Source organism: Ictalurus punctatus, chromosome 12 (assembly GCF_001660625.3).
Source record: "Ictalurus punctatus breed USDA103 chromosome 12, Coco_2.0, whole genome shotgun sequence".
NCBI classification, from domain to species: Eukaryota; Metazoa; Chordata; class Actinopteri; order Siluriformes; family Ictaluridae; genus Ictalurus; species Ictalurus punctatus.
In genome coordinates, this window is record NC_030427.2 from 31,802,205 (window position 1) to 31,828,710 (window position 26,506).

A 26,506-nucleotide genomic window follows, 5' to 3' on the forward strand; every position below is an offset into this window, starting at 1 on the left:
GAAGAGTTTCACACAATCAGCTTTAAAGAAATCTGTGTCTTGTTCCTTAAAAAGCGAGATGAAGGTGAGTCACGTTGATTTGTACAAAACGGTCTGAGAACTACGAAGAAACTGGAAGTGAAACTCAAATAGTCTCTGAAAGAAAAAAGATTTCCAAACAAATCAGGAACTTCAAGTTTGCGTAGATCTTTATTGGAGTTTAAAGGCAAATCATATACCTTTTGGTAAGAAACATCTCAGCTAGTCAAAGACATGTGCCGCAGTTTCACACCACAACAATCACCTAACTGTTATGATTACAGTTCATGATCTCACCAGATTGTATTTAAATAGAGACTCCATCTTTTCTCATTGGTCAGTGTTTTAACTTAGCTGTGCTTTATTCAGTCTGAGAAGAACATGTGATGTTGCTCCAAAACTGTCCACAACTCAGAAGAGGACAAACTTTATCTAAAAAAATAAATACAGCAGATAAAGACAGCCTCATCACAAAGACATTAGTGTGGAAGCGTTTTTCCAGACTAAACGTTTAATAATCTGATATTTTGTGTAAAAAGTCAGTATTTCCTGTATAAATAACATATTTTAATGTCATTATATAAAGTATGATTTATGTATCTGATGTTTTAGGTCAGGGGTTCCCAAACTTTTCCAGGGCGAGGCCCCCCAAATGGCATTAACATTTGACCGAGGCCCCCCTTTTGCAAGATGTCTTGAAAACACACTGAAAATACAGACTTCTGAATATATCCCCCTTTTTTATTAATAATTACATCTTTACATTAGGAATTGATTGTGTGTGTGTGTGTGTGGTTGTCTGAGCGTAAGAATTTATTTTTCACACCAAATTATTGAGGCCCACACTTTGAAAACCACCGTTTTAGGTCATATTTGTGCAGAAATATAGAAAATTCTAAAGGGTACACAATCTTTCAAGCACCACTGTAGCAAGAGCAAAAGTTGCCATGTAATCCCCTCCCCCAACATACAGCGTCTTTTTCTTTCAGTCCATTGAACTGGAACGTGATACGGAGTCGTTAAATTAGCACCGTGCTAGAGATCCTGCTCGACTACCAACCTTAAAGCATTTTAATCAGAATATCGTCTCTGCTTTGGTCTGATTGTTGCTGATAATAACGAACTCTCAAATGTTTACATACACCAGCGTTGTAGTCAAGTCACTTACCATCAGCTCCAAATCAAGTATAAGGCAACGTTCATGAGGATATTCTGTCCAAAGTCCTAGTGCTGCTACTCAGAAGTACAAAATCCCTAATTTGCTACTCAAATCAAGGGCACATCTAGTCCAAAGTGCCTATGCTGCTGCTCAACAGTCAGGTCCAAGTCAACGCAAAGTCCTTATGCTGGTACTCAAATGACTTCAAAGTCCCAAGACAGAAAAAAGTCAAGCCCACTAGTTTGCTACTCAAATCGAGTCCAAGTCATGGTCAAAGTCTCTTGGCTGCTACTCAAATTGAGTCAAATTCCCCAGACTACTACTCAAATTGAGTCAAATTCCCCAGACTACTACTCAAATCGAGTCCAAGTCAAGTCCAAAGTCCTGAGGCTTCTACTCAAATCGAGTCCAAGTAACGAGTCGTAGTCGTATCAAGTCCAGAATACGAGTCTGACATCACTGAGACACACTGCATATCCTTTATGCTTCAAGTCATGAATTCATCTTTAGATCTCTAGAGAACAAGACACACCGATCATCAATCCCTCTACTGAAACCTTGTAGACATTCACACTTTCACTCTTCCATTCCCACGCTGTTCAGCACTCAGAATGACGTACCTGAGTTTGGAGGCTTGGAACAAAGCCCAGAAATGAACTTGTAGAAAGCACGTGTTCATTTCCTGCGTTTTTACCCATTAAGAATAAACAAGTGCGGTCTAAACATACATTTCTAAAAGCGCGCGTTTTTCCTGCTCGCTGCTGGTTGGCCGAGGCGTCAGTCCGTGAGTCGGTCAGTCAGTCGTGCACTTCACTGTAGTAGTACTTATGCGCCGCGTCGCTGAGGCTCCAGTCTCCGGCGCGGAATTCGAGGATTTCGAGCAGGAGGAGGCGAGTGAGCGAGCTGAGGCCGTCACGCAACAGGAAGCCGTCACGCAGCAGGAAGAAGAGCTCGTCCATGCGGTCTGCGTTCACCTTCTCCAGCTGATCGCCGATACGATGCAGCTGCAGCACCAGGCAGTCCACCTGATTTACAATACATCACGGTATATATCGTCACACACTAAATTCAAACAGGAAGTGCTAAAAGGGTACTGAATGGAAGGAAGACAGGTGAAGCAGAGGATTGTGGGTAAACAGACCTCCTCTTCGTTTTTGAGTGCGTCTGGTTGGGCGAGTCTCATCAGACAGTCGTACAGTGGGTGAACCAGCACCATCATCGGCATGTTATTCACCTACACAACACACACACACACTTAGCATGTAACAGACAAGACACTATTTAGTAAACAAATACGCTTTTAAAAAAGGATTCAAATAAAACACAGGCTTCACCTTGAGGTAGTCGAAGATGTTGCAGATGAAGGAGACGTAACACACCCACTCTAGAATGGACCTCTTCCTCATCTGCTCTCGGCTCTTGAACTCCTTTTGCAGCCGGTTCAAGAGGTGACTGCGAAACATGCTGCTGTTGTTCTGCTTTGCCTCGGCCTGCAGGGGGCGACAGCGACGTGTCACATGCGTCACAAAATAACACCTACTACTACAACGAAGTTTTGCGATTATGATGTAGACGTTAACGATACAATCCCCACTCTATTTTGCGTATGGCAATTTAACTATTAATGACCATGTGGATGGAGCTATGCATCTTTAACACTCACTGATAATCACGTTATACTTCCTTACTTCATTTCGTTCATCACTTATATTTACTTTCATGCTAGTCATGCTCATTTAGGAACCAGCACTATTCTATTTACCTGGACGATCGTGAAACACATGCGTCCGGCCTCTTTGCTGAACGCCTGATCCTTCAACGACTGGTCAACAATGATGTTACTCACGGCCTCCAAATCCACCAGACCTGGATCTGTCAGACAATATTAAAAATAGAACGTCATGATAATACTGTAAAAACAATTTGAATTTGGGCGTTAGCTACATTAGTGAAGTCCATTAGCTAGTCTGTGTTCTATAGCACTGACCTTTAAGTGCCGTTTTAAGCAGTTTCTGTGTTTCCGGGTCGAAGGAATGGATCTTGTATTCTTCTTTGGACGAGTCCTCCATTGTGTTCAGTGTCTGAGCACCAGCACTGGGACACACATTTAAAATACAACACCAAACATGCTAACGAACCATCACTTTAAGTGCACTATAACGATTGTTATGTTCAGCAAGCTACAGTCATCTATAATAACGCTTGTAGTATCAGGATGTAGTGTGAACTTTAATGATCCATGGTGATCTACAGTCATGTAAAGAAAAAACAACAGTGATGTGCAACGTAATATAGTGATGTATACTGATGTACAATGATCCATGGTAATACATAGTGATCTATAGTGATATTCAACAGTATTCTGTGTATAGTGTACTACAGGGATGTCCACTGATCTATAGGGATATACAGTACAGTGTTCTATAGTTACGTATAGTGATCTATATTGATGCACATTAATTCATAATATAATTCATGATATATAACAACTCACAATGGCGTTCCACAGGGGTCAGTTCTGAGTCCACTGCTCTTTCCTATCTACACTACATCTCTGGGACAGTTGATTGAGTCTCATGGCTTCTCATACCACTGCTATGCTGATGACACCCAGTCCTACTTGTCCTTGTCAGACATCTCGGACTGGATGAAGGAACACCACCTTAAGCTCAATTTGGCAAAATCTGAGCTTCTCGTCATCCCAGCCTGTCCCTCAATCAACCGCAACCTCACTGTACAGCTCAGCTCATCCACACTCAAGCCAACCAGGACGGCCAGGAACCTTGGGGTGATTCTTGATGACAGCTTGACCTTTACAGACCACATCTCAACAACTGCACGGTCCTATAGGCTCATCCTGTACAACATCAAGAAAATCAGACCCTACCTCACCGAACAGGCTACGCAATTACTAGTCCAGGCTCGTTTGTTATCTCAAAACCGGACTACTGTAACACACTACTCTCGGGTCTCCCAGCCAGCTCCATCACACCCCTTCAGATGATTCAGAATGCAGCAGCGCGCCTCGTCTTCAACCAGCCCAAGAGAACCCATGTCACACCCCTCTTCATCTCCCACCACTGGCTTCCTGTAGCCGCCCGCATCAAATTCAAGGCCTTGATGCTCACCTACAAGACCTTGTCTGGAACAGCACCCTCCTACCTCAACTCTCTCCTGAAGGCTTACGTTCCCTCACGCAATCTGCGATCAATCAACGATCGAAGCTTAGTAGTACCTACTCAGCGTGGCTCAAGGTCCCTTTCAAGAACATTCAAACTAACTGTCCCTCAGTGGTGGAATGAACTTCCAACCTCAATCCAGACCACAGAATCTCTCACCATCTTCAAAAAACAGCTAAAGACCCACCTCTTCCATCAACACCTAACCAACTTATAAAAAAATTAATTAAAAAACAACAACAACTTACTCTGGCACTTACACCTCTACTCTTCTTCTGGAACTCAATTAAAGATCTTGTATGGTAACACTACTTGTATTGTTCTCTGCTTGATATCGCTTTGCTTGTATTTTCTCATATGTAAGTCACTGGATAAAAGCGCCTGCTAAATGAATAAATGTAAATACTTATCTATAATGAGGTACAGTTATATACTTTAATGTACAGTGTTCTCTAGTGATACATACAATGACATACTGTGATCTATAGTGATGTACAATAATCTATAGTGGTGTGCAGTGATGTATAGTGATCTATACCCATGTACAGTGATCTATAGTGGTGTGCAGTGATGTATACCCATGTACAGTGATCTATAGTGGTGTGCAGTGATGTATACCCATGTACAGTGATCTATAGTGGTGTGCAGTGATGTATACCCATGTACAGTGATCTATAGTGGTGTGCAGTGATGTATACCCATGTACAGTGATCTATAGTGGTGTGCAGTGATGTACAGTGATCTATAGTGGTGTGCAGTGATGTATACCCATGTACAGTGATCTATAGTGGTGTGCAGTGATGTATACCCATGTACAGTGATCTATAGTGGTGTGCAGCGGATGTGTTTGTGATGTAAAACACTGATATAAGATTTCATTCTGGGAATTTATCACTCCGTATCAGTGCAGAATCTTAGTAGCGTTTGTGCTGCATTCATCAAATGAGCTTTCTGTACTGAAAGTCATTATATATATATATATATATATATATATATATATATATATATATATATATATATATATATATATATATATTATATGTGTGTGTGTGTGTGTGTGTGTGTGTGTGTGTGAGAGACAGAGAGAGATAAAGCAGGAGATTTAACTAGCTAATGCTAAAACTAGGAGGTGACAGAGATGTCATCACTAAATGGAGCTACACCTACACCGAGGATTAAAAAGTCTTTATGTGTTGGCGAGTTTAACACAGAGGTGCGTTCACTAACCCAGTTAATAGTTTACTAAAGGTGTGTCTCATAGATGAAACACACATATCTCACACTGTTCGTGTCTTATTGTTAATATTCTAGCCTACAGCGTTGCATTAGGAGACTTTAACTTGTAAGTACTGTACTAAAAAAAACCAGCTAATGCTCTGGGAAGTTTAAAAACAAAGCCATCTCCTTCCACACCACTGAAACAGTCTATAAAACATACGAATGATGAACTGTAACACAAACTGTCCAACTCTGTGGATTTTTTGTTTGTTTAAACTTTAAACACGCTTACGTTTGTTTTTTGCCTGTGGTTTTAAACACACACTAAAAACAGACAATAAAAACACAGAAAACTACTTACTCAGTCATCAGTAAAAGTAAAACACTCCCATCCCCGAGCCCTAATGTTTTGCTTCCTCTTTACCGGATTATTGAGGCTGTGTTCCAATCCGCGCACTTGTGCCCTAACTAGGGTCCCTACTTCCTGTCCGCCATTCATTCCGCGCTCCAAACAGTAACGTTTCAAAGAAATAAAAATAAAAAACAAATAAAAAATATATATATTTATATAACACCAAAAACTTAAATGAAAAATTATTAAAGGTAAAAAAAAATACATTTATCAGAAAGCTTTATTTTCAAACTCGGCCCTTTCGTTAGCAACAAGCTAGCCAGCTATGATTAGTGAATAAGAGTTTATGCCGTATTTACTTTCTCCAAACAGTGAGCAGTGGGGGTCAGTGTTACAGATCTGCTGTGTTTTTACGTGTTTTAAAGTGAACAGGACTATAAACACATTTAAGTGATTTAGTGAAGTGATATTATGTTTACTGTTGACCGGGTGAGCGGCCATCTTGTCATGACGTCACACCGTCCTTCCCGAGAGGAATTCCATGTAGCCTAGTGTAGCAGGCCTATTTTGATATAAATATATATTTAAAATAAAATCTGGATCCTATATAGTTTATTAATTGGCGTAAATGTAATCTGATATCGTTCCGCTCTTGGGTCTCCGTCATCTCATAAAGATATACACAGAGAGGAAAATTTACATTGAGGGAGAAATAAAGTGTGGAACTCTCATGCGTAATGTTGACGCATGTGAACTTTAACATATTTATATACTCATATAAATGAATTGTGTTTATTGTAACACAACTCTATATTAAAACTGCAGTGGATTATTACGTGTTTACATTTTATAGCAGAGAAAACACACTACAGCATGTAATTCATCTCAGTGGCTGAACTTTACACTTTACACGGACATTTTGCCTATATTATTTGTTGTACATTTCTTATTACCTCCCATCTTAAATTACAAGAATTCTAATGGTTTACACTAGAAATACCATAAAAAAATAATTAACAGTAGTGTGTTTTGGGCCATATTCTATTAGGATTAATGGTTTGTATTGGTTTCCACTAGACAAAAACATGCCACAAATAGAACCCAACACATTTTCAATAGAGGTCCACAACGACCATTATAGTTTCCATTAAAACCCATTACAATTCCCATTAAAACCATTAGAATTTCTGTAATGGTTTCTATTGTTTTGGGGGTTTCTTCAGCAGGGCTCTGCACTATCACTATTTATCATGTAAGCCAAACGTAGCAGTAAACAGAAAGCAAAAATGCTAAACAAAGACAATAAAGGCTCTTTATATATATATATATATATATTTTACACACACACACACACACACACACTTTAGCCTAATATTAATATCCCCATTTGTTCATGTATTTATGGTAGGCCTGTTACTCTTGCAGTTACAGTAATGTGAGGTGATGTAACACTACACATTAGAAACCTTGCTCGCATAAATTAGCATTATTAGTAGTGGTGATGTTATAACAGGAAGGGCTTCATAAAGCAAGTGACGAAGTTATATAAGGATGTCTTGATAATGGAAACGATACGGACAGTGTGCTGAAATAAACGGAACAAACATGAAACTAGACTGGCCAGTGTTCTGGAAAGTTCTAGCTAACGTAGCAGTGCACGGAACACAATAAGGCTAAACGGAGACGAGAAGGATGAATGAAACCACAGTGGCATGGAGTAAACTGCTTTTATTCTTTTGGTTTAAAAAAAATTATAATATTTTGAGAAAATAACTTAAAAAAAACAACACACTCCATCACACACTCCCACACCCAGTAAGAACTAACATGCAGAAGTTTTTCTTTTTTACACCAGACAGCAGCAATGGATTCATTCAGAAAATGATGCGCAGTGGTTATGATGTGAATCGTGTAGACGTGTAGCTCCAATCAGTTCTATTTAACACGTACAAAGTTGTTGTTGTGGATGCTCTAAACAACTGCCACCCCTTCCTCTAGCCAGCTAACATCATGTGACAAGTGTATTATTAATTAGCGAGCCGCTAACGACTAACGACTCGGGAAACAAAACGTAACCTGGAGCACAAAACAACAACAAAAAATGACCTAAAACAAGCAAGAAACCACTCCCACCGCTTAAATAAATATTAAAATCCGTAGGCACTTGTTAGCGTACAGAGATGATCGAGACTTGGCGATCACGTTAAACACAAACGGGTCGGGTTACGTTTTCAGGGTTTGAAACAATGAGGTAATGTATCTGTGCGTTTTGACCAAACATGCGATCTGACCCTCGTTTATAGTGCAAAGAGTCAACGCCGTTCAACAGTGCATCTTTAAACCCCGCCCACTATTACATATTTACACCGCCAACCGGATACCAGATGTGTAGCGATATCGGACGACCTGTACATGATGGATCTTTAATGAATACCTCAAACTAGCAAGCACATAGCTAAATATTGTAAAAAAAAAAAAAAAAGACCAGATAGTGAGCACGCTAACTAATTAGCAAAGCCGGCATCCACACAGAAACTAGTCGTAGAAATAATGGAGTTGTGGTGAAATTTCTCAATATGATGTTCAGTTCAGTTAGTAGTCAAGGCTAAGTGTGATCTTTTTCTCGACATATCTGAGGTAAATGTTTACGTTCCGGATATTTTTGAGTAATTTCTCCAACATTGCTGCGCCTTCCTGTTAACCAGCTAGCTAAATTAGCTCGTTTAGCTTCAGTTATAGTAAAGAGTCTTTCAGCACAAGTTTCCTAGCAATGGTCTTCTCTCAGATTTAACCACTCACGAAACAGTGAGTGTATCATCATGGAAACAATTTACGGCCGAACACACGCTGAAATAGGAACAGCCGAGTGCATGTTTTAAAGCTAGTGTCCTGAGATCAGTAACAAATGGTTTAAAAATAAGAAGACTAGCTCAGCACAATTAAACCTGACACGCACATCCTGATCATCTTCCTGTTTCCTGAAGAAACTGAGTCCAGCTTTTCTCCCTCGTCCTGTTTAGCTCAGCAGCTCCGCCTCAGGTTGGAGATGGTACTGGTGAAGAACTCGTAGCAGAAGAAGGTGAGGCCAGTGGACATGGCCGCCTTTATCAGGCTGGGAGAAAGACCCTTAAAGAAGCCGACCAGTCCTTCCTCTCGACCGATGCACACTGCGCAGTCCACGAATCCGCGGTACGACCGGACCTACGCACAAAACACATGCGTCCAATGTTGAGACTACTCTTGTAGTCAGTTGGCATCGCATAACATCAGAAACCTTGTATTTGTGCTAGCATAACAGTACGTGACACTTAAATCCTATCTCAGCGGGCAGATTATTTCTTATTCCGCTCTCTGTAATAAAAAGCACACTGCTAGGGTTAATGAACTCACATCTGCGATCATTAACCTCGATCAGAGATGTGCATTGAACCCTTCTCCAGAACTTATTAAACAGCGTCTTGACTTGCAGGCAGAATTTAATCTTATTTCGACTAAAGTGGCGGAACGCTCATTGTTAGGTACTCGTGGTTCATATTATGAACATGGCGACAAGCCGAGTCGTTTACTGGCACATCAGCTACGGCGAAAGGCCACTTCCCGTCTCATACCTAGTGTTAAAAACACTCATAATATCGTCACTACAGAGCCCATGGAAATTAATGTTACTTTTAAATGGTTTTACTCTTCGCTTTATAAGTCCAAATTTCCAACAGACAATACTAAAGTGAATGCATTTCTTCAAAACCTTTGTACCCCTGTTATTGATTCGAATACTGCCATGCAACTGGACTCCCCACTCTCTCTTGAAGAAATTTTAATTTCAGTTAAAACTGTGCAATCTAACAAAGCTCCTGGCCCGGACGGGGTTCCAGTTGAATTTTTTAAAACGTTTATTGGAAAATTAGCTCCATTGCGTTTATCTGTGTTCAACGAATCTTTGGAATGTGGGTCTTTGCCTCCAGCTCTGACACAAGCCACGATAGCTCTGCTTCTTAAGGAGGGTAAGGATCCATCCTCCTGTGGTTCTTATAGACCGCTGTCTCTGCTTAATGCAGATGTGAAGGTGTTGGCGAAAGTAATGGCATCTCGTTTAGAGAATGTGCTCCCTTATATTATATCTGAAGAGCAGAACGGTTTTATAAAAGGGACATCAATTGTTTTTTAGTACCCGTACACTCTTTAATATAATTTATTCAAAGCATTCGTCTGTGCTTCCTGAGATCGTGATTTCATTAGATGCTGAAAAAGCATTTGATAGGGTTGAGTGGGAGTATTTGTTTGCAGTCTTGAGGAAGTTCAGATTCGGGGATAAGTTTATTTCTTGGATTAGCCTCCTTTACTCATCCCCTAAAGCCAGGGTTCATACGAACGATATTTATTCAGATTATTTTGCTCTGGGACGTGGGTGTCGTCAAGGTTGTCCTTTATCCCCTCTGCTTTTTGCTGTCGCTGTCGAGCCGCTGTCTATTGCACTAAAATCTTCTCCCTTGTTTAAAGGAATAGTTTGATACGGTGTAGAATACAAATTGTCGCTATATGCTGATGATTTGTTATTGTATGTAACCGATCCTATTGCCTCTATGCCTGCTGTCTTGGGTGTTCTGGAGTCCTTCGGTGTCTCTGGTTATAAATTAAATTTAGATAAAAGCGACTGTTTTCCTGTCAATACTGCAGCATTTTCTCTCAAACAGTCAGATCTACCGTTTCAGTTTAGTCAGTCAGGGTTTAAATACCTAGGTATCAACGTGACACGTCCTTTATCTAATCTTTCATCAGCTAACTTCACTCCCCTTATCTCAAAGGTTAAATCTAACATTCAGATTTGGGTAACTTACCCCTTTCTCTAATTGGCAGGGTCAATGTCGTCAAAATGAATATATTACCGAAGTTTCTTTTCTTGTTCCAGAAAGTTCCTCTTTCTCTGCCAAAATCATTCTTCGAGTCATTGGATAAGATAATTAGTACTTTTATTTGGGGAGGAAAGCCACCAAGGGTTCGTAAATCTTTACTGTAGTGATGTCGACTTAGTGGAGGACTTGCATTACCCAATTTTCAATTCTATCACTGGGCTGCGCACATCCATAAACTCTGCTACTGGGTTAAATCTCCTGGATCTTCTTGGTGTAAATTGGAACTATCTTCTTATAGGGAATCCTCTTTAGGGAATACCTGCTTTACATTACTCCTCTCTACCTACAAAACACTCCCTGTATACTGATAATCAAGTTTTCTACAACACACAAGTTTTCTTCAAAAAGCCTTGTCCATTGATTGCTGTATTTGGGATTCCTGATGCCTCAGTTCCACTGAGATCGATACAAAAGGATGTTATTGCTTTCACATCCCTTATAGCAAGACGTTCCCTACTGTTGCACTGGAAGTCTGCTACATACCCATCTATCTCCCAGTGGCTTATGGACGTGATGTTTTTTCTAAAACTCGAGAAAATAAGGTATACGATGAGGGGTTGTACTGACAAGTTTATATATATATATATATATATATATATATATATATATATATATATATATATATATATATATATATATATATATATATATATATATTTTCAGTGTTTGTACTTTTTAATTTGGTTTTCCTTTGTTAGTATAAAAAGAAAAAAAAACTGTGAATGATTGTTGCTGTGTGTCAGTCAGTTTGTTTTTCTTCTCAATAAAACTTTATTGGAAAAAATAACAGTACGTGTTGAGGTGTAAATCTCAGTCTGTCCATGTTTCGGTGCAACGTGTCTCACCTGTCCGAAGTGCGCTCTGGCCTCCTCGAACCCGCCCACCTGCAATCTCTTTTTGAACAGGTCGAAGGGGTAGGTGAGGGTTTTACTGATGACTCCGGCCACGCTGCCACTCACCAGACTCTGCAGTCCACCTGTAGAGAGCAGGACACACCTCCTTCACTTTTAATTCACTTCATGCAAAATACTGCTTTCTGATTGGCTGCCGTACGAGTGTTACATTTTTGTATCACAAAGCAGAGCGAACGTAGATTCATTTCTAAAACAGTGTCTCTGATACAATATAACCATGATGGAACATTTCAAGCCCCACCCCCTGCCACTGCAAATTGTAGCTCCACCCCCTGTCACTGTAAATCACAGGGCCACCCCTGCTACTGTAAACCATATCTCCACCCCATCACTGTAAATCGTGGCTCCACTCAATGTTAATGTAAACCGTAGCTCCACCCCATCACTGTACATCATCACAAATAATCACATAAATAAATACATCGTCACACAAGTAACGTATGGTGTGTACATATTCAGTGACCTTTAGACATCTTGCCATCACGCTCCAGCAGTTTCTTGAGGACATTGTAGCTGAAGAACTGGAGGCCAGCGTAGGGGAACACGGCCACCAGTGTGGGGATGAGGCCTCTGTAGAAGGTGAGCGCCCCCTCCTGGATGTACATGGTCCTCACAGCGTGACGGAGGTTCCTGTAAACCTGCTCACAGGGAGAACACGTCCATGATTATTGGACGTGAGTGCGTGCGTGCGTGCATGCGTGCGTGAGTGAGTGAGTGAGTGAGTGAGTGAGTGAGTGAGTGTGTGTGTGTGTGTGCGGTACCTTGGGTTCTCCCTGAGCAGCGAAGCGTGTGCGGAGTGTGTCCAGCGGCTGGCAGGCCACAGTAGCAGAACACGCAGCCATTCCTCCACAAAGGAAGTGAACTCCAGCCGCCTGGCTGTTATAGGACGTGTTTTTATGGATGAGCTCAGTGAGCTCCTGGAAACTTGCAAACTGTACACACACACACACACACACACACACACACACACACACACAGACAACAGTAACAAGAAGATCAAAGAGCTGCAGCTTCACTTAACATAAAGAAGGACTTACAGTACAGTGAAAAGTTTGTACACCCCAGGTACCCCTGACCATCACACCCATATATGCTTGTTGAAAATCTCGTTCCAGATTTATTCCCCTTTGGTGTTATAATGCACTTCATTCTTCTGGGAAGGCTTTCCACTAGATTTTGGGGCGTGGCCGTGGGGATTAGTGTTCATTCAGCTACAAGAGCGTTAGTGAGGTTGAGGTCAGACGCTGATGCTGATGTAAGGAGGCTAAAGTTCCAGTTCATCCCAAAGGTGTTCAGTGGAGTTGAAGTCAGGGCTTTGTACAGGACACTCCAGTTCTTCCACCTTCCAATAAATTCATCTTCTGGTTACAGTGATAATGCCACATAAATCCTACAAACACTCAACTGCTCACTCTTGAGATATCACACTAACAAGAATGTCGGACAGACAGGGAGGGCAAACTTTCACACTCAATTGTGTGACAGTAATGGATGGAATGTCAGACTAATGATAGGTGTGTAGATGCTCAGATCGTCACACTTCACTTCACGTTCGGCGTTTGTTCACCTGGACGGCTCCGTAACAGACGGAGAGCATCTGAGCGGCAACATGGCCTTTCCAGAACGCAGACGGTCCCTCCTCTCCCAGAATGCAACGACACGCCTGCATTATGCTGCTGTATTTCCCCTCGGGCCTGGAGGACGAGACGCGCTCCACCTGCAGCTACACACACACACACACACACACTTTATTAATAACTTTATTTACGCTGCCTAGGCACATGTTGTATAACGCTATAATCTGTCCCTAATAACAATATTATCAAATATCGTGATATATTGTATCAAAGGTTATATGAATATCAATGGATATGACCATTATTATGATTTTAAATGAATATCCACAGACAGTCAGGTTCTCCTGAGAAAAAAAGCTAACTAACTAACTAACGAATTTAACCCCAATGCAGCGGTGCTGTTACCTGGAAGCGGATCTTGAGCACGTCCATTGGGCTGATGATGGCACGGGTGACGAGGCCTGCTGCTGAGCCGGCCAGGGCTGCGTCCTCCTTGGAGAGGGCTTTGCTGCCTGGGTCAAACCCCACCATCGTGACTCGACTCAGCCTGCTCACACACACACACACACACACACGCACACACGCACACACGCACACGCGCGCACACACACGCGCACACACACGCGCACACACACGCACGCACACGCACGCACGCACGCACGCACACACACACACACACACACACACACACACACACACACACACACACACACGCGCGCGCACACACACACACACACGCACGCACGCACGCACACACGAGGGTGAGTGGAGTTTATTAATAACAGCTTCATACAACACCGACAGAGATATTTATTTTGGAATGTGGCATCACCTTCATCAAGGGCATTTACAAAGATGTGCAGGAAGTATTGGTGTGGAGTAGTTATACAATACAATAATACTAATAATACAACTGATACACCACCAACAACACAATAATAATAATAATAATAATAATAATAATAATAATAATTGAACAGCATGTCCTTTCCTACAATAATAAACTAGAAAGTGTAAATAGTATAAAGTAAAAAAATATAAAATAACCTCTGATTAGATATATATATATATATATATATATATATATATATATATATATATATATATATATATATATATATATATAATCTAAGGACTGGTGAGGACGTTTATTCTTGATTTTTCTTCATCTGCATACATCTCTCTCTCTCTCTCTCTCTCTCTCTCTCACACACACACACACACACACACTGACCTTTATTACTGACCTTTATTTTTGCCCTGTGAGAGGATCAGAGTGTATCCCGAGGCCAGTTCAGGTGTTTACAGTCACATTACCGGCACATGAGCTCAGCTCGCTTTCTCACATTTCTCTCCTGAAGCGCCGCCATGTTGGGGCACCGGGAAGAACGTCCGCTACGAATAAAAGTTATTTTCCACATCCGCATTACGACATACTCCGCCCACTGTTCTCTGATTGGCCAATATGCCATGCCATGCCATGCCATGCCATGCCGACTGCGCCTTTTTTCCAGAGGCGTTGGCCTAAGAAGAATCAGTGGATTGGACAGTTGGTGTTACCGTGGCAACCACGGAGCACAGCGGAAGTGTCTCCAGTTTTTTTTTAATCGAAAAAAATCGAGTTAAATGGATTAAAGAAAAGGTTAAAGGTTAAGTAAAAAATATAATCACGAAATAAAAACATCTGGTAAAAATATGTGGAAAAACATCGCGCAAAAGATGACAAACATTACAGCCATGAAAATAAAATATAGCTCATTAAAATTATACTTATGACTATAGTTTATTTTGTAATTATATAATTTTCATATTTTCGTATTTGTTCTCGACTCTTTTAACTACTTTAATCTCCAAATTGCCCCGGCCAAACCTAGCACAGGAAGTGACGTCGGTCGGAATACGGGCGGCTCGCTTCTGTCCGTCAGTTGTGGTTTCCAACTAATCTCAAGATTAGTTCCTCCCCCTGTGTTAAAATACGCACTTTTTAATAAATAAATAAATAAATAAAATCTTAGCTTCATATTTCTTCACTGGACTATACGGCAGCGCTCATTAACATTCGAGAGGAAGAATTCGATTAATATAATATACAAATAAATAAAACAGGTCTTCGAAAAAATAATGACCAGCGTGTGTTTGTGTTTGTGCGTCTATCTATCTATCCAACTCTCTCTCTCTCTGATTTATAAATAAAAAAATAAATCGGGGGGGGGGGGGGGGGGGGGGGGGGTATTTTTATTCATGAAAATAAATCATGAACCACTGTGGGCCTATATAGACTATGAAGCCCATTAGGCTATTTCTTGCAGCTGTTAAAGTAGCATTTACAGGATAATAATGAACTTTAATAAAACAATTTCGAAACTTGAACTTAACCGCTGTATATGCGGGAATATTTTAATACATTTTTTAAAAATGTAATTCATCAAGTAACGTGATATTTTGACTCTCATATTGATATTCTGTGGGGATACATTCTGTCTCCACCAGGGATAAAAAAATAATCCAGCAGAGGCAGGGATATCTAGACCAGAAGGGGGGGAATCCCCCATCACCCCCAGCAAAATACACACTCACACACTACGGACAATTTAGAAATGCCAATCAGCCCACAGAGCATGTCTTTGGACTGGGGGAGGAAACCGGAGAACCCAGAGGAAACCCCCGAATCGCAGGGGGAACATGTACACTCCACACACACAGGGCAGAGACGGGAATCAAACCCCCGACCCCGGAGGTGTGAGACAAATGTAATATAATATAATGTTTATTATTTATATTATATTTTATTTATTAATTAAACTATTAATACATTAAATATGACAATGCGGTAAATACATAATAAACCATATCCTATAGACCAAAGCGTAGTAAAAAAACAAAACATGATTAGGTTCTGATATTTAAAAAATAATCTTTTTTTTTTAATGTCAATAAATAAACGATCAAACAACGAAATACTTTTAAAACTCTACAGCAATACAATTATTGTTATAAAAATATTCAAATACATGCAAAATACAATCAATCAAATATACACAATGTATAATACACAAAATATCAGAATGGAACTGTGTATATGTTTACTATCCTAAACATTAATGAAACGAATCTATGAACACATGAATAAACTCTAAAACATAGCGCAGTGTGGCCTCTGCTGATTGGTCAGTGAAATGTTAAAACCCGGAAGTCTCTTGTTCCGAATAGAGTCCTGCTTCCTCCGTAGGCGCCCTATAGCTATAACCCTGAATCATACAGACTGTGTAGTGCACTTTATCAGCCTGGGAGATATTCAGGACACAACCCGAACCCGGAACTATGATTTGAACAGTACAGTGTGTACAGTGTGTGTGTGTACAGTGTGTGTGTGTGTGGTGTCGTGTCTGAGTGTTAAACTGAAGCATATGGAGTGCACTGTGTGGAATAAAGTGATCATCTTCCTCCTGTTCCAGGTCCCGGATGTAGCTCTCTGCTCTGAGCAGGACACCGGCGGCTGGTAAACACACCACAGCTTTATATTAATGCGCACGTGCTTGTGCGTTACCGTTTCCATAGTAACAGCTCATTCACAGGGACGTGTACAGTGCACGCGCCACATAAACATGTGTTAATATGGTGGAGTTTTCGTAATGTGTTTATGTAACATGTAAGGAAGGAGTCTCCAGTGTCAGCGCTGTGTAACAGTCAGAGGTGAAGCTTCAGGACAGAGCGTAACAACCAGTGTTTATTAATTTATTTTGTTTAATTATTTAAAAAGAGAGAGAGAAAAAAGTGTGTGTGTGTGTGTGTGTGCATGTGTTTAGGGGCCTGGACTCCAGTCTTGCTGATGAAGGGAGCTGCAACATCGATATCAGAGACGCCACAACAATCACACACACACAGTTTCTAGAGGAGTGAGTCTCACACACACACACACACACACACACACAAATGCAATTATCTGTCCTTATGTCACTCTGTCAGATCAGTGATAAAGGTGTGTGTGTGTGATCTCTGACAGATACGCCTACACTAAGCCTGTAATATTAAGAGGACTTACAGACAACACGGTGAGTTCTAACACACACACAGATACTTTTATTTATGTTATATTTTGTTTGGACCTTTTGTCTGTGCTCTGATTGGTCTGATTTTAGTGTTCTGTGCTCTGATTGGTCTGATTTTAGTGTTCTGTGCTCTGATTTTGGTGGTTTCAGAAATTCCGGTTCCTGTGTTCCAAGCCAAGTCTGTTGAGGGAGTACCGGGACAAAACAGTCCGCCTGAGCACGGCCAACACACACTCCTACAGGAAAGGTACACACACACACAGACACACAGACACTCACTCACACAGACACTCACTCACTCACACTCTCTCTCTCTCTCTCCCTCTCACACTCACTCACAGTGCTTCCTGTATTTGTCTAGTGGATGTTCGGTTTGAAGAGTTTGTGACATCACTGTTGACCCCTCAGTCTGAAGACACCCTGGGCAGCGGTTAGTGTTTTACACACAAACACACACACACACACACACACACACACCTAAAATAACATGCTCTAAAATCACCTGCAGTGTGACTCGTGTTCGTTGGTTGTGATTTTATATGAGGTTATTGATGATTGTGTGTGTGTTGCAGATACACTCTACTTTTTTGGTGATAATAACTTCACTGAGTGGCATTCTCTGTTTGAGAAGTACAATGCTCCGCCTTACAGCCTGCCACACACCAGCCCGGCGTACAGCTTCGGCATTGCAGGTACACACACACACACACACACACACACACACAGAGGAAGATGAGACACACACACCTACTCTCTCACTGTGTGTGTATCAGGTCCAGGTACCGGTGTTCCCTTCCACTGGCACGGTCCGGGATACTCCGAGGTCATCTACGGCAGAAAGGTGTGTGTGTGTATTCTTAATAGTCAGCCATAAGGACTGGCGTCTAAACTGTAACTGTGTGTGTGTGTGTGTGTGTGTGTGTGTGTGTGTAGCGCTGGCTCCTGTATCCTCCTGATCAGGCCCCTGAGTTCCACCCCAATCACACCACCCTGCACTGGATCTCACACTCGTACCCTAACCTGGAGAAACACAACACACCACTGGAGTGTACCATCAGACCAGGAGAGGTGAACACACACACACGCACACACACACATTCTTTCTCTGTAAAGGAGAGCCCACCCACATACTTTATCTGTATGTTTAAGTTCTGAAAGACGTGTGTGTGTGTGTGTGTTTATCAGGTGCTGTATTTCCCAGATCGGTGGTGGCATGCTACTCTAAATCTTGACACCAGTGTTTTCATCTCCACTTTCCTGGGTTAAACACTACCATCATCATCATCATCATCATCCAAAAAGGACCAATCAGAACTCCTCATTCAGTGACATCACGCCTGAAAGGACCAATCAAGAGTTCTGCACATAGTGACATAATTTCTCGAGCACCGATCAGAGCTTCTCATTCAGTGACACTGGACCAAAAAACCCCAAGACACCCGATCATCATGTCGAGTGGTCAAACGGACCAATCAGAGATCATTATCTAGTGATGTCATAATCCGAGGAGGACCAATCAGATCGGTTCGAGCAGTTCTGTATGTCATACTGAGCCGAAATAGACACGATTTTAATAAATGAACCTTGTTTTGTTTTTTTAAATCTGAAATTATTGATTTATTAATAAACACGAAGCTTTTAGAGACTTGTGTTTCTTTTACACTTCACTCCAGCGTCGCTGGGACTGAAACACTTTGTCTTGTGTCTGTGTATGAAATGCAGGTTATTAAACAACAATCACACACACACACACACACACACACACACACACACAGACACAGACACAGACACAAGCTCATTCTGGACAGTGCACGGAAACAGACGAGGCCGTAAAGCCTTCAGAAACGAAACTGAAATAGAGGAAGTTCACAGTTACATAAAAATAAACGTGTGAATATTTTAATAGTGTGAAAGGTCTAAACACTAACACCTTCATGGTGTACAGAAGTTCCAGGTAAAAAGGGAATTACTGCATGTGTGTGTATACTGTATGTGCTTTATGTCCATTTAAATGCCCTCATGACCACTACTCAGGGGTCAAATCCGTCCAATCAGAGAGAGTTCTCAGGATGAGGTCACTTCCTCCAGACCAGCTCCCCAGCGATGTACGTCTCCAGGACTGTGAGGGAGTTGTCCAGAATAACGAAATCTGCACACAGACGTTACAATAGTGTTATTTACAGTCATGTTTATACTGTATATGTATACAATACACACTGTATACTGTATACAATACACACACACACACACACACACCTGCATCTGTGCCGCACTCCAATGTCCCCTTCCTGTGGCTGATCCCCAGCAGCTGAGCCGGATGCAGAGACGCAGCTTCCAACGCTTCCTCCACTGTGCAGCCTACACACACACACACACACCCAATCAGACATTTCTTCCTTATTTTAGTCTGAAAATATTCAATCTACACACACACACACACACACACACGTACCAGAAGCCTGTTTGAAGTGTCTCACACACATGTCCATGGTGGCGATGCTGCCGCATAATGTTTTAGTTCCTGCAGGAATAAATCTGTGTCAGTGAAGAAGTTGTGGCCTGTGTGTCAGTCTCAGTGAAGGTGTGGCCTGCGTGTGTCAGTTACAGTGAAGGAGGCATGGCCTGCGTGTGTCAGTTACAGTGAAGGAGGCATGGCCTGTGTGTCAGTTACAGTGAAGGAGGCGTGGATGTGTCAGTCTCAGAGAAGGAGGCATGGCCTGCATGTGTCAGTGTCAGTGAAGAAGGCGTGGCCTGCGTGTGTCAGTCTCAGTGCAGGCGTGCAGGTGTGTGTGTGTGTGTGTGTGTGAAACCTGCTACATAAGCGTGCAGTCCCTGTATGTGAATCTCTTGCTGTCCCATAGTGTGTCGGCCTGCAGGAAGCCCCATCGCTGGAACTGCATCCGTCACCAACACCAATCCTGTAACACACCCAGAAAAGAAGGTGGGGGAGGGGCTGTGTAGGTCAGTGTGTGTGTGTGTGTGTGTGTGTGTGTGTGTGTGTGTGTGTGTGTGTGTGTACCTGCAGGGTGAGCTCTATGTGCGATCCTCAGTGCAGCCGGGTGTGTGTGTATGCTGTCAGCGATCATACCGTAATACACAGTGCGACCTGCAGGCACACGGTCACTCGTCAGCAATCCCACAATGCCCGGGTCTCTGTGATGGAACTGCACACATGCACACACACACACACACATCAGTGTGTAAGTACTGTATGTCAGGAACCAATAGTCAATATTACCATAAAACAATGTGTGCGAGTCTGCGTGTGTGTGTGTTCCTCACAGGTAGCATGGCATTGAACAAGTGTGTGATGAACGACGCTCCGTTCAGGACGGCCTCCTCAGCCTGAGACAGATCAGCCATGGAGTGACCTGAGCAACACAAATCATCAATGCCTTCATTGACCATCACAATGGAGTTCTAGAGTGTGTGTGTATGTGTGTGTTTACCCAGTGACACTGCAATGCCCCTTCGTGCCAGCTCACAGATTGCTGGCCCGCTATTAGGGAGTTCTGGTGCCAGTGTCACCATGGCAACGTTCTCCAGCTGCCCATAGGTCTCAAACAGGTCAGCCACGCCCCCTTTCGAAAACGAGCGGAGAAACCGAGGAGGGTGAGCACCTCTCTTCTCCTCACTGATAAACGGGCCCTCAAGATGAAGACCTGAGAAAGAAAGAGAGAGAGAGAGAGAGAGACAGACAAAGAGAGAGACAGAGAGAGACAGACAGAGAGAGAGGGAGGCAGACGGAGACAGAGGCAGACAGGGAGCAAGAAAGAGAGAGGCAGACAGCGAGAGAGAGAGAGAGAGAGAGAGAGAGAGAGAGAGACAGACAGAGAGAGAGACAGAGTGAGAGAGAGAGAGAGAGAGACAGACAGACAGACAGAGAGAGAGAGAGAGAGAGACAGAGTGAGAGAGATAGAGACAGAAAGAGAGAGAGACAGAGACAGAGAGAGAGAGAAAGAGACAGAAAGAGAAAGAGAGAGAGACAGAGACAGAGAGAAAGAGAGAGACAGACATACAGAGAGAGAGGGAGACAGACAGACAGAGAGAGAGGGAGACAGACAGACAGAGAGAGACAGACAGAGAGAGAGAGAGAGAGAAAGAGAAAGAGAGAGACAGACAGAGAGAGAGATAGAGAGAAAGAGAAAGAGAGAGACAGACAGAGAGAGAGACAGAGAGAGAAAGAGACAGAAAGAGAAAGAGAGAGGGAGACAGACAGAGAGAGGGAGACAGACAGAGAGAGAGGGAGACAGACAGAGAGAGAGGGAGACAGACAGACAGACAGAGAGAGAGGGAGACAGACAGACAGACAGAGAGAGACAGACAGAGAGAGAGAGAGAGAGATAGAGAGAAAGAGAGACAGAAAGAGAGAGAGACAGAAAGAGACAGAACCACATAATAGTTCAATTGTCAGCTATGGGCTGAACTCAGGTGTTGTGATGGAGATCTCACTGATGTGTGAAAGTATTTACACCCACCCAGTACTCCAGCTCCATCTGCTCCTCCTTCCTTCACCTTCAGCTGAGGAATCACCTACACACACACACACACAGTAAAGTCCAGGGTATAAGTGTGCATAGGGTGTAAGTGTGTGTTGGGGCAGAGCGAGCTCTGAGCCTAACCTGGTGATAAATGTCCGGAGGAGACGTCACCAGCGTGGGGCAAAAGGAAGTGACGCCATGTTCCAGAATCCTCTTGGCCACCTGAGCCACGCCACCTGTGATGTCATCAGTGGCCTGCGAGAAGTCAATGCCATACCCACCTACGAAAGTCAAGCACAGAAGGAGCTCACAGAACCATTTAAACCTTCATTACACGCACACAAGCACATCTTATTCCTCTTACACCAAAGCAATATCCCAACCAGTTTTATTTACTGAAGAATGACACGTCACACTTTTAATCCATTCCGAGATAAATTCGAGGTAACGGAGCGTCCGAGTGATCAGGGCGTAGCAGCGCTGTGTGTTACCGTTGATCTGCACGTCTATGAATCCAGGCGCGATGATTTTATTCCCGCAGTCAACTTTACGGTCTGCGAAACCTTGCTCATCGAAGAACAGCTTCTCCGGGTTCAAAATCTTTCCATCACGCACCCACAGGTCCTCTCTGCACACACACACACACACACACACACACACACGTAATCATGAAGAGAACAGTCAGGACGTCAGATGATCCCTTTCTGTAAATGATGTGTGTGGGTGGGTGTGTGTGTACCTCTCCAGACGGTGGTCTCTGAGGATCCTACAGTTGACAAACTGAGTGATGGGGGCATCAGACACACTCTTATTGGACGGCATCTTTCAAAGTCCCACCCCCCGACTCCGACTCAGCCACGCCCTGTGACGGATTTACAGGAATATAAAGATATAAATATATTCACACGCTGCGTAAAGTGGGAACTCTCTGAGCAACAGCACTGCCTTAGACTCAGACGAGATGTTTTCGGAGTATGCGTTAGGTACTGTCACCTGTAAAGAGTTGGAAAAACTGCAAACACACACATACACTCACTCACTCACTCACTCACTCACTCACTCACTCACTCACTCACTCACTCACTCACTCACTCACTCACTCACTCACTCACTCTCTCTCTCTCTCTCTCTCTCTCTCTCTCTCTCTCTCTCTCTCTCTCTCTCTCTCTCTCTCTCTCTCTCTCTCTCTCTCTCTCTCTCTCTCTCACATATGCACTCACACACCTAGTTGACTTTGACCTGCTATTATGCTGTTGGAGATCTTTCTGACTGATAAAACTTCACAGGGACAGGACAAGAGATGACATTAAAAACGTTTAACGGTGTGAATTTAACACTATTAAGTGCATGGAATTCTACACGTCTAACATGTAAACACTCTGGATTTAAATGAGATTTAATGATAAACAGATAAACAGAGAGAGAGAGAGAGACTGAACTGCACCTCTCCTGTATTATGACTAACACAATAAACAACAAAACAATTACTGTTATTACACTCACTCACACACACTCACACACACTCACCGTTAACTCATTACACAAACCGGAGAAACCGAATCGTCACCTCTCTCTCTCTCTCTCTCTCTCTCATGCACTGTTAACAGGAAGTGAACAGAACATGTGTACGTCACGCGCACGGTCAGCTGAGTGAGGCCGGGGGAAAGTGGGCGTGGCCTGCCAGAACCGAAACAAAACATCGGACGCGTTCCAATCAGCGCCCTTGCACCCTATCTAGTGCACTGGGTTTAAATGTGGAATACAGCGGATCTGTCTTAATGTATTCCTGAAAATAATAATAATAATAATAATAATAATAATAATAATAATAATAATAATAATAATAATAATACATTTTTATGATAAGATAATGGGAGAAAGAAGATCAGATGAGGTAGACACAGTAAACTCAGACAGCTGGGTTGGATGTACAGTGATGAGTGTGCTCAGGCACTACTAAAATCATGGAGGAAACATACACAAACATACACAAAAAAGAAGAGAAGAGGTTATTTAGCTTATTACCAGTGTGACCCTCAAGGCACTTTAACATGATTGTATAGAATAGAATAAAACCGTGGGCAGGATAAGTAAACAAAAGAAATAAATATCCTATAGGCCTGATTTAAAAATAACACATGATAACTGTCGTGGAAATTAGACAACACTCGCAGACTCGTCCTCTGAAGGTAAAAAGGTTTATTACAGAAAGATGGTTAATACAGGATAGAATAAAGCAGGATAGAATAATGAGAGCGCTCTGAAGACCTTGTACTAAACCACTACTATATATATGAAACGCAGAGCATGACATAATTCTGTATACCGATAAGAAGCAGTTTGAGGCAGTTCAAGCAGGCTTCGTTTTAGGATCTTGGAAGATGTTTAGACGAACCTTGAACAGAAGAACATGTTTGTGTCTTTGTAAGCAGATTATTTATTTATTGACTCCTTACGAATAATTTTTAGAATCATTGTTGTATTAAGGATGACAATCATTGAAACTCACCACAGAGGATTGTTATGAAGTAACAATTAATCTATGAACTCTGAGAAAATTAGACAGTAAGATCAGGAACTGCCTCAGCAGCTGCTGATGGCCTTCTAACGCTACACCACAGAGAGCATAATGAAACTGTCAGCATTACACTGCAGATAGAGCAAGGCTCTGTAAATGTTGTTTTTTGCCCTAAACAATTCAAGCATTAAAATAGTCCTGTGACCGATTGCCCTTTGATTAATTGGGCCAGCTCCAACCTACTGACATTATATTATACCAATCCAACTTCCAGTGACAGGTTTGAAGCCACACTTAGCCACTTAGGGCACTCTGATGCAACCATCTGAAACTCAACACACAATGTTAGTGCACCATCATTCTTATGGACTGTCACGTTGTGAGACGTAAGGGAGATTAGGACGGATGCAATTGCAGTTAACAGTTTTATTTAAGAGACCCAAAACGTGATCAAGACAGGCAAAGGTTCTCTCAAAGGCATAAATGGGGCAAAGCAGGAATCAGGGTCACAGTCACAGAAAACATGGTCAAGAAACAAAACAAGAAACGTAAACTTGTGTATATACAGTAGTAGCCTAAATACATGTATTCCACCTACTATACAGTAGGTAAGTATGTGGTTTCGGATGCAGTGTGTACATGTCTATAATGCACGTCAATGATGTGACTAAAACAGGAGTACTCCACATGTCTTAATTCGATTTGTGTTTACTTCGAGTATGACTTTAGTCGGATTAAGGTCATCGATAATCACTGTTTCCATGCTAGTTTCTTAATCAGAGTATCGTCTCAATCGGGTTAATATCGGATTATTGTTGCCCCTGTAAACATGCTGACTGTTGAGGAAGGATCTGTGACTGAAGCTGACACAGGATCAGAGCGTGACCTCAAAACGAACACAGTGTCAAGGAGCAAGACCGACAAAGAAACAGGAGCATAGGACAAGTCATGAGCAGAGGCAGTGACCAAGCTAGGGGTAATAACAAAGCCAAAAAACCTAAACTGTAGCTGGAGTGGGGACAGGAGTGTGTGTGGTCTTGAGGTCAATCTGTGAAAGGAGATCATCCATGAGGACTGCAGGATCCCCAAGAGCTGAGACTGGGCTGCAAACCTGTTGAGCGCGAGGCTGGGTTTACCAAGGGCACAAAACAGCAATTATAAATAAAAGTTAAAGAAAAAAAATTGATCAATTTATTTACACCAGTGGTCACCAACCCTGTTCCTTGACATCTACCTTACTGCAGGTTTCATCTCCAACCAATATCTAACACGCGTGTTTTAGATGATCAAGAACTTCGTAAAGCAATGATTAGATGGTCAGGTGGGCACGATTATGGTTGGAGCTAAAGTCTTCAGCAAGGAAGAGATTTCCAAGAACAGAGTTGGAGAGCACTGACTTACAGCATCCCCTCTTAAAGCTCTCTGGAAATTAATCATTTTTTAAATGAGCTGCAGCAAACAGAATCTGCAGTTCAGCAGCGCTGTGGTATAAAGCCGTATATAGGCAAGTGTAAGTTGCTATGGAGAAAGAAGGCAATGAAACAGCAGGCTCCACACTTCCGTTATTCTTTTTTAGTCATGAACTTCAGTGTATGAGAAAGAACAACATGTTTGTGAGTATGCATGGGTGATTAGGGCAATTTTCACTTCTTCTTTATGTCTCTCTCTCTCTGTCTCTCTCTCTCTCTCTTGCCATGCCTTCCGCTCCACCTGCTGTTTTGTTTGTTTCCTCCTCATCTTCTCATCTCTTCTCATCATTCTTGTACTAGTATGTAAGTGTGTATCGCTGTACGAAGGTGCGAGCTCCGATCTTGAAACATTACACAAGGATTCACAAACATGACAGAGTCTAAAGGTAAAGTGTGTGTGTGTGTGTGTGTGTGTGTGTGTGTGTGTGTGTGTGTGAGAGAGAGAGAGAGAGAGAAAGAGATCATGACAAAGAAAAATATCTGTTTTACAGAATATTACCAATTATGATGATTATTTCAAACTGTATGTTTATTACTAGTAGTAGTAATAGATTATTATTATTATTATTATTATTATTATTATTATTATTATTATTATTATTATCCTACAGCTAATAAAAGTTAGTTGAGGTCGGGTTTCATTTGTTTTGTCTGTGAGTTTC

The 26,506-nt window shown here is 42.1% G+C and overlaps 5 protein-coding genes across 12 annotated transcripts in view; 2 read left to right on the forward strand and 3 right to left on the reverse strand.

Moving 5' to 3' along the window:
* Positions 1-170: 170 nt before the first annotated feature.
* Positions 171-6,038, reverse strand: mif4gdb (MIF4G domain containing b). Its single transcript, XM_017481982.3, has 6 exons — positions 5,936-6,038; positions 3,165-3,271; positions 2,940-3,049; positions 2,512-2,667; positions 2,319-2,411; positions 171-2,202 (listed from the first exon to the last, which is right to left on the reverse strand). The coding sequence occupies exons 1-6, from the start codon at positions 5,941-5,943 to the stop codon at positions 1,975-1,977; spliced, it is 702 nt and encodes a 233-aa protein (XP_017337471.1). The 5' UTR covers positions 5,944-6,038; the 3' UTR covers positions 171-1,974.
* Positions 6,039-7,639: 1,601 nt separating this feature from the next.
* On the reverse strand, positions 7,640-14,762 carry slc25a19 (solute carrier family 25 member 19). Its single transcript, XM_017481960.3, has 7 exons — positions 14,575-14,762; positions 13,733-13,874; positions 13,318-13,473; positions 12,512-12,682; positions 12,214-12,388; positions 11,682-11,812; positions 7,640-9,127 (listed from the first exon to the last, which is right to left on the reverse strand). The coding sequence occupies exons 2-7, from the start codon at positions 13,856-13,858 to the stop codon at positions 8,948-8,950; spliced, it is 939 nt and encodes a 312-aa protein (XP_017337449.1). The 5' UTR covers positions 13,859-13,874; positions 14,575-14,762; the 3' UTR covers positions 7,640-8,947.
* Positions 14,763-16,592: 1,830 nt separating this feature from the next.
* On the forward strand, positions 16,593-19,021 carry jmjd8 (jumonji domain containing 8). Its single transcript, XM_017481939.3, has 9 exons — positions 16,593-16,826; positions 17,134-17,223; positions 17,331-17,379; positions 17,527-17,623; positions 17,738-17,806; positions 17,949-18,068; positions 18,150-18,217; positions 18,310-18,444; positions 18,562-19,021. Exons 1-9 carry the CDS (start codon positions 16,735-16,737, stop codon positions 18,640-18,642), a joined length of 801 nt encoding a protein of 266 aa, XP_017337428.1. The 5' UTR covers positions 16,593-16,734; the 3' UTR covers positions 18,643-19,021.
* Positions 19,022-19,253: 232 nt separating this feature from the next.
* amdhd2 (amidohydrolase domain containing 2) lies at positions 19,254-23,506 on the reverse strand. The gene is made up of 12 exons (XM_053683958.1): positions 23,385-23,506; positions 22,597-22,719; positions 22,349-22,485; positions 21,999-22,138; positions 21,855-21,909; positions 20,826-21,038; positions 20,659-20,747; positions 20,396-20,540; positions 20,187-20,294; positions 19,829-19,897; positions 19,633-19,734; positions 19,254-19,525 (listed from the first exon to the last, which is right to left on the reverse strand). The coding sequence occupies exons 2-12, from the start codon at positions 22,677-22,679 to the stop codon at positions 19,452-19,454; spliced, it is 1,215 nt and encodes a 404-aa protein (XP_053539933.1). The 5' UTR covers positions 22,680-22,719; positions 23,385-23,506; the 3' UTR covers positions 19,254-19,451.
* A 2,559-nt stretch (positions 23,507-26,065) lies between these two features.
* LOC108273013 (uncharacterized) overlaps positions 26,066-26,506 on the forward strand; it is a 12,835-nt gene continuing 12,394 nt past the window's right edge. For 3 of the 8 annotated variants that reach the window (XM_053683969.1, XM_053683972.1, XM_053683971.1), the window contains exon 1: positions 26,068-26,230. Coding sequence is in view for 3 of the 8 variants with exons in the window: in XM_053683971.1 (XP_053539946.1) it covers positions 26,215-26,230 (16 nt within the window). In the remaining 5 variants the exon portion in view is untranslated. Of the gene's footprint in view, positions 26,231-26,506 lie in introns of all 8 variants that reach the window. The other 5 variants (XM_053683970.1, XM_053683973.1, XM_053683974.1 and 2 more) reach the window with 3 other exon arrangements.